The 7572-nt window shown below is 40.8% G+C and overlaps 1 protein-coding gene across 2 annotated transcripts in view; it reads left to right on the top strand.

Moving 5' to 3' along the window:
- The window catches only part of raver2 (ribonucleoprotein, PTB-binding 2), a 110405-nt gene that overhangs the window by 53442 nt on the left and 49391 nt on the right, over positions 1-7572 (top strand). For both annotated transcript variants that reach the window (XM_069153168.1, XM_069153169.1), the window contains exons 6-7: positions 216-407; positions 5953-6073. In XM_069153168.1, coding sequence (XP_069009269.1) covers positions 216-407; positions 5953-6073 — 313 coding nt within the window. The remainder of the gene's footprint in view (positions 1-215; positions 408-5952; positions 6074-7572) is intronic.

A 7572-nucleotide genomic window follows, 5' to 3' on the forward strand; every position in this document is an offset into this window, starting at 1 on the left:
AAATCTTCTTTATTTCACCAAAAACTACATTCTTCTGAGTTGTTGTTTTGTCCCTTTTGACAGTAAAAAAAAAAAAAGCAAATGAAAAAGCAGTCTTATTGATAGGAAAATCTGTTAAAGAATGGGACATAGTGACTTTTCTTTTGTTGAGAGGTTACTATAAGCTGTAGGCTTAATTAAAACGTCAGTTGTCATTTTTATTTTCTGTCTCCCAGCTTGCTCAGGACGAGGGCAGCCCGGTGCGAGGTTTTGGTGTGGTGGAATATGAGAGCGCAGAGCAGGCAGAGGCCGTGCTGATAGAGATGGACCGAACCCTGGTGGGAGGACAGGAGGTCCGTCTGTCACTCTGTACCCCCGGCACCTCAGGGAGAAGCACCTTGGCTGCACTCATTGCTGCCCAGGGTATGGTGAGTATATTACGAAAAAAAACCACGAGACCAGCGTCACATCACAGGCACATAAAACAGTATACTGTACATACTGATTTGATGTTAACCTCTCTGTTCAGATGTCAAAAGAGAAATATTAGAACAATAATCACAATGGTTCACTGGCCACCTGAACTAAATGTAGCATGAGTGCAGATTGTTGCTGTAGCTCATATTTTGTCTCAAGTAATTCATTATTTGGTCGATACAACACCAATAAACAAATAAACAGTATACAATGTCCATTACAGTATCGCAGAGCCTGCAGTGTTATCAGTTGTTAGTCTAAAACTAAAGGGTATTATATTTACTGCCATGTAGGACAAAGACAAACATCAAAAATATTTTGTTTAAGCTGAAACCAACAAATTATAATTTTCTGTTCACTCAATCATTACAGCTCTAGTGTAGATATGTCACTGAGATTCTCCACACTATTCTTTTGTTAAAGTTGATCTACAACCTTATCCAGAAGGATAATTAACCTACACTAAAGCGTGTAATACACCTGCATTGTGCAATTTAAAATAAATCTGGGTTGACTTGTCTCCCAGGTGAAAGTCCTGTGTTTGTTCCTTCCAACCACCCCTGACCTCCCTACATTATCATTCTTTGTACTTTTTCCACATTTTTAGGCACTTGTCATGCTTCGGTGAGACAAAACACGACACTGACACAGTATTTGTCTCCTAAATAAGGACTCTTTGCCTGTGTTAATATCCTATCTATATGAATAAACTTCAGATAGCACATAATGTATGTACATGTGATCGCTGTAAACAGACTGAAACATTTCCTCTTATATTTTATGCCATAATTTGATTCTTTTTGCAAATCTTTTGTGGTTACTTACTTGGTGTTGACTCACAGCTAACTCACATGAAATGTGTCACATCCAAGCAGAATACTGTTTGTGACTTTATGGCAGTAAACTGGTCACAAGTTACAGCAAACTCAGTGCAGCTTTGACTTCCTTTCTGGGGAACTCAGAGTTAAGCAGCCAGTATTCTTCATCAGACCTATTTGTCAGATGATCGAGCAGCTAAAAAACAAAGACAATGATGTAATAAAGATGCATAGAAACATCTTCTCCTAACTTTAAAAACATAATGCTGCATCACCAAAACATTGGACTTCCCAGACAAACAAGCAGACATTTTCACAGCTACATCTGATCGTGAAGCTGGTGCCCGGTAGTTATTGCATATCCAGTGTTGAGATATACCGAGGTTTGACATGGTGCACATGCACGGACACCCTCCGGCTGAACTAGTCTTTGTAGCTGTGATATCCCTCCTACACAGTGCTGTGGTAGCAGAGAGACACTGACATGATAATTATAGTTGTATAGACTGATTGGGCTCCTCCACTGTCTCCTGCTGCCTGAAATAAACCTAACTCGCGGCTCGCGACACAGAATGACACTCATACATGTACATATTCAAATATATGCACAGCAGTCTATCACACACTGAATGTAAATAGAAGTGAGTTTCAGTCAGTTGTTTCGTGGGTACATGGATTTATATAGAACTATATACTACTACTCAGGAGCAGTATTTGGGTACAGAAGTGGTCCCAATGCGTTCGTAATCAAATTCAACCACCAAGAGCACCAAGAGGTTTGTAGGTGTAAGGTAGCCAGAAGGACAGATGATGTGGAGCATGGCTGGTATTCATATTGATATTCAGGTCTTAAAATACCACTGCACAGGCTCAAAATATTGCATCTAAAAAGATGACATCTTGCATTAACAGATGAGCCCCAAATGTCGAGATGCATTCTCAGCTGGTTTCTTTAACTGCTTTCATTGAGTCTTTGTCTGTGAGTGTCTGTAGAGGAGAGTCGTTTACAACAGTGTCGCTAACAACGTTAATGCACTAAATATCTGCATTTAAAGTATTGTAAAAAGGTGCATACATTATAACATTATAACATACTGTATGTGCAGTCATAGTTTGAATATGACTCTCCATTGAGCCCAATTAACTCCAATAATCCAAAATTGACAATAGCATATAATTACAGTATTGTTAATCATTTGGGAAGTGTTTGGCACATTTCCTTGAGCGGTCTATAAACTTTGGCATGAAGTTCAACAATGTTCTTCTTTTGAAATAATATTTTCATGTGAATTGCAGGTTTACAGTTGAGTATTATCCCCACGGGCCAGAGAAAACTTCTGCCGCCTCCTGTTTAAATATTTTAGCTTACATTATGTAGCTGATGGAGGGCTTCCATGAAGTCAGAGTTTGTTACCTGTAGCATTTCACTGCGACACTGCTAACCTACTTTCCTCCAATTTCTTCTACACACTGACCAACATTTATATTAGACCAACAGAGATGCTATAAATGATTCCTTTTTAAATTCTAACAGCTACACTACCTCTCTGGATCTTTAAATAAAATTAATTTTAACAGCTATATTTTCTCTTGTAGCTGTTGCAGAGCGTGAATTATCAGAAGCAGGTAAATAGGTTGCATCTTTGAAGGATGTAGTGGAAATTATAGGTTGAAAAGCAAAGCAGGAACATGACAGAGTCTGTGTTGCAACAAAGAGGATAAAATGGCACTGAGAGAAAATGTGTTTCTGAATAAATTGGGAGAGGAAGATGGGGGAGATGTGAGGAGGAATGGAGACATAAACACAATGGAAGATAGGGAAGGGATGTAATTGAGAAAACAGCCAGAAGAGAGAAGGAGAAGGAACAGGTGGAGCGACAGAAAGCATGTGAACCTGTGACGACTGCCAGGTTAAAAAAGTATCCCGAGGTTCTTTCAGGATTGCTGCAGTGAATGTGTACAGCCAGTAAAAGAAACACCAGACCTTCAGAAAGAGAGCAAGACCTACCCCTGGCTACAGTTCTCTGAGGCAATTCTCTCATTTCTCCAGTTAGTGAATGTGAGTGTGAATGCCGAGGACCAGATGGCCTCCTCCTCCCTCCTCCTTTCTTCTCTCTCCATCCTTCTTACGCGATACTTCTCGCCTTCCCTTCTTCGCGGCTCCCTTACCTCCCTGGCATGAATGTGAGTGTGTGTGTGTGTGTGTGTGTGTGTGTGTGTGTGTGTGTGTGTGTGTGTGTGTGTGTGTGTGTGTGTGTGTGTGTGAGTGTGTGTGAGTGTGAGTGTGTGGGTGTGTGGCTGGATTTTGTGCCAGTAGCCAAACAGACTGATACATGCTGACATTTCCACCAGCAAAAAGATAAGAAATGAGAGAGCTCTCCTCCTCCCCCTCCACCTCCTCTTCCCTGTCCTCGTCCTCCTCCGCCTCCTCCTCTTCCTCCTCCTCCTCCTCCTCCTCTTCCTCTTCCTCTTCCCTTGAAAGACGCTGTTAGCTATGACTGGCCTTGTTCAACACCAGCACACACATGCACACTCACAAACGCCAGTTTTTCCTGCTATAACACACAAACACACATAGTGTATGCATCCACCAGACTCTCCTCATCCTCTCTCGCCGACAGGATGAAGTCAAACCCACTCCATCCCCCGTCAGTAATGCTCCCTCTTTCGGGATGTGACAGGGAGGAAACAAGGTTGACTTGAGCTGAAGTCAAGCCGTAGCCCCGGGGCAGACGAGGAGGAAATATCACCATCCTGCTAATGTTGTTTTAAATAGCCGTGTCTTTGGGCCAGCCAGCGAGTGCTGCCGCCACGCTGTCAGCGCTGAGGAGGATCTACCAGGGCTGCTCCATTCTGTTTAACGCAATCTAATTCAATAGGATTTCATTTGAGTCTGTTCAATTAAATTTCCTCGGCGTAATGAGTGATTGAATTCTTATTTGGGAATGTGCCTTACAGTATGTCTTTTGATTAGACACAAGTCAGCAGAGATCTGTTTAGTTCCAGGAAATTCAGCTCATGTCAAATTAGATAGAAGCTTTACTGGTAACAGGGGAATCACTCGCAGTGTAAGAGGCCTCTGATGGTGTTTCATGGGAGGGAAGAGCTGACATACAGCATTAAACAAAAGCATTCTGCAGACTGACAACTGAGCTGCAGCTCAAGGCTGAAAACAAGGCTGCAACCAGGGCGGCAGTGGAGGCTAAATCTATCTAACGTTCAGTAGAAATATGTAGGACATATTGAAGGAAACACCATAAACCAGGTAGGTAGTTATGTGCTGTTGAGTTGGCCTTAAGTCATGTTTACGTGACATTGTTTTAACCGTTCCATTTATCAGCTTTGTTGCTGCTTTATAGATTGAGTTTAAGCTTAACTTGTATTCCCACGATATTAAGTAAAACCACTACCTCTGTTAACATAATGCAAGTTTGAACAATGCTCGATGCTCTGCCGGATCCTTGAAAAGCAGGCTTTTTAATATTTGTTGGGCATAACGAGTGGATGAGGAGAGAGGAGACAGAAAAGAAGAAGCTCAGGAAGCAGCAGTGCAGACAGAAACACGGAGAAAGGAAGAAAGGTGCAAATGATTCAAGATTAAAGAGAGTAAAAGAAACAAAACAATCAGCCTTGAAGTGAGGTGGCAATAGAGACTACAAACTCAGAGGGCAGAAGAATGGTTTGTTTTATTCATATTTTCAAGATATAATCAAAATCCAACCGAATTGAAAATACAAGATTGAAACCTTTGTTGCATCTCAAATGCCACCGTTTCTTCCCTTAATGTCCTTATTGAATGTCTTTCCACTCTCAGATGGTCAAGAAGGTTGAAAAATGCAACAATAACCATCTTAAACATTTTAAAGAAAAATGTCTTGTATTTCTACATAAGCCCAACACAAGCCACAAAATTAAATCTTAAAATGCTGCCCTTTGATCACATCCTTGAAGTGGTGTACATTTGTGTGAGTTTAAAAGACTCTCTCCCAAACTATGTGTGCTAAACTACTTTTGTAACAATAGAAATTAGTGCAAATGTAGTCTTTTTACACACACAATATGTGGCTTGCAAAATATGTCACAGTGTTCAGTCTACCACACACAACAAGATTTGACACCAAGTCTCGGAAGTTATATTTGCTTCTCTCTTCTCTCCCGAACAATATCATATGTAAGCTGGTCATAAGATTGTCTTGTGTTTATTTACTTGTAGTGTGGTTTCTCTTATTTATATCTTAGCCAGATTGCGACAGATTGGAAGAAATGGCTCCGTTTTTTCCAGACGTGATGCCAACTTGTAGAATTGGCAGAGTGCATACGTTGTGCATGTCTGAAAGGTGGCCTCTAGTTTTTGTCGAGTCTCATTTTCCTCCCAACTGTTCTTCCCCCCCCATCCTCTGTTTCTCTTACAGCTCTGTCCTCTTTTTTTCTTTTGCCTCCCGGATCAGCTCCCCTCTGCTGACATCGCAGGCATATCCTGATGATGTAAACTAGTGTAACAATTACTGCAGCCATCAGGGGCTCCTAATGACAAGATCAAAACACATACTGTACTACACACACACACACACACACACACACACACACACACACACACACACACACACACACACACATACATATTTTCCATCTTTTCATCCACCAACTTGTTTTGTGTGTGTTTGTGTGTCCTCTCCAGATTCTGAGTAACAGGAAAGGTTTACTACCAGAACCAAACCTGGCTCAGCTGTTGACCAGTATGACGAACCCTGCTGCCCTGCAGATCCTCATGAGACCGTACCACACCGGCAAAAGAGGAGGTAGGACTACACGTTATGGTCACAAGTGCTGCTGCATGGAGCACCAATAACTGTTTGATTAAATTTCAAGTCATTAAAACTAAATGCAAGTTATAATTAATGCATGTTGAATTTGTAATATTCCAAATATTTTTGAATGCTTTCATTATATACATACATAGTCGACTGTATCACACATATTGAATTTCATGTACTATACAACACCTTGGGCTATTTCTTCATGTGTGAAGTTCAAGGGCAACAACTGAGCGTTGGCCGAGTGGTGATTTCATCACATGCTGAAGAAAGAACTGAAATGGATGGGAGTGTACGAGACACGGATGTTGATTCATATCACAATTGATGCGAACAGATGACATGTACAACACAAGGACAGCAGTGTGACTCTTAGAAAATAATAACAATAGGTACAGGGAGGGTCAGGCCTCAGCCAGTGTATCTACACACTGTCAAAATGATGATCAGTGACCTATAATAAACAATTATATCAAAATAGCAATGTTTTAAAATGAATGAATGTACAACAGGTGAAGAATAAAGACATTTAGACAAATATAGAACTGTGATGATGTTAAAGGATATAAATCTGTAACAGAACTGTGACAGAACAGTCAAACATGTCAAACAGACTTCCTGGTTGAAAACTCAAAGTTCTGTGATGTGATGGCTCACAGATTCTGAATTTGAAGCCCCCGCAAGCATTGTTGACATCTCAAAACATCTCTTTTTTGTGGGGGTGCGTAGATTTTGTCTGCAGCCAGTTCTTTTGTTTAAGTGCAACTTAAAACTTCAAGAAGTTCGTCAAATTTGCAATCGCACTGCACATTTTGAATCATCTTTAAAATCTGAAGTCCAATCAGTGTCCTAAACTCATCATTTGAACAACCTTTCCACTCCTACTGGGCTTGGCTGATAATCAGAGATACACTGTGCGAGTCGGTCCCGCTGCCAAACCCTCCTATATACAGTACTGCAATCACCTCCTCGACCGCTTCATTATTTGATGAATGGCTAATCAGGTATTAAAATGAAATCGTGTGACATTAGCGGAACAAATGAGAACAGGAAGGAGAGACGATGGGAGGGGTGGGGGAGCTCTCTTAAAGAAGAGCACGCACAATTAAAGTCTAAAATTAGGACCTTGATTAAATGTTAAACTTTCCCTACCTATTCTGGAGGAAGCTACCATTAACATAGAAGCTTACATTTATTATGAGGAAGCCTTGCGAGTCGGCGGTAACACGCATGCACACAAAAGCCAAAGAAAGGGAGCGGACGTGACCAAATTATTGCTGATATGAATCCCAAAAAGAAAAAGTGAACAAAATCCTTTTGTATTTCTGCGATTTTCACACTTACTAAGTTGTATTACTTACAATCAGAAAATGTCAGTCACACCAACTTTTTGTTGACTACTCAACGACTCTTTTTCAACACCAGCTCAATTTAAATAATTCAGTACTACAAAGACGACGGCAGGTGTTGAAATAGTAAAAAAT

Source organism: Embiotoca jacksoni, unplaced genomic scaffold, assembly GCF_022577435.1.
Source record: "Embiotoca jacksoni isolate LCO1_2020_lvr unplaced genomic scaffold, fEmbJac1.0.p SCAF_19, whole genome shotgun sequence".
Classification (NCBI taxonomy): Eukaryota; Metazoa; Chordata; class Actinopteri; family Embiotocidae; genus Embiotoca; species Embiotoca jacksoni.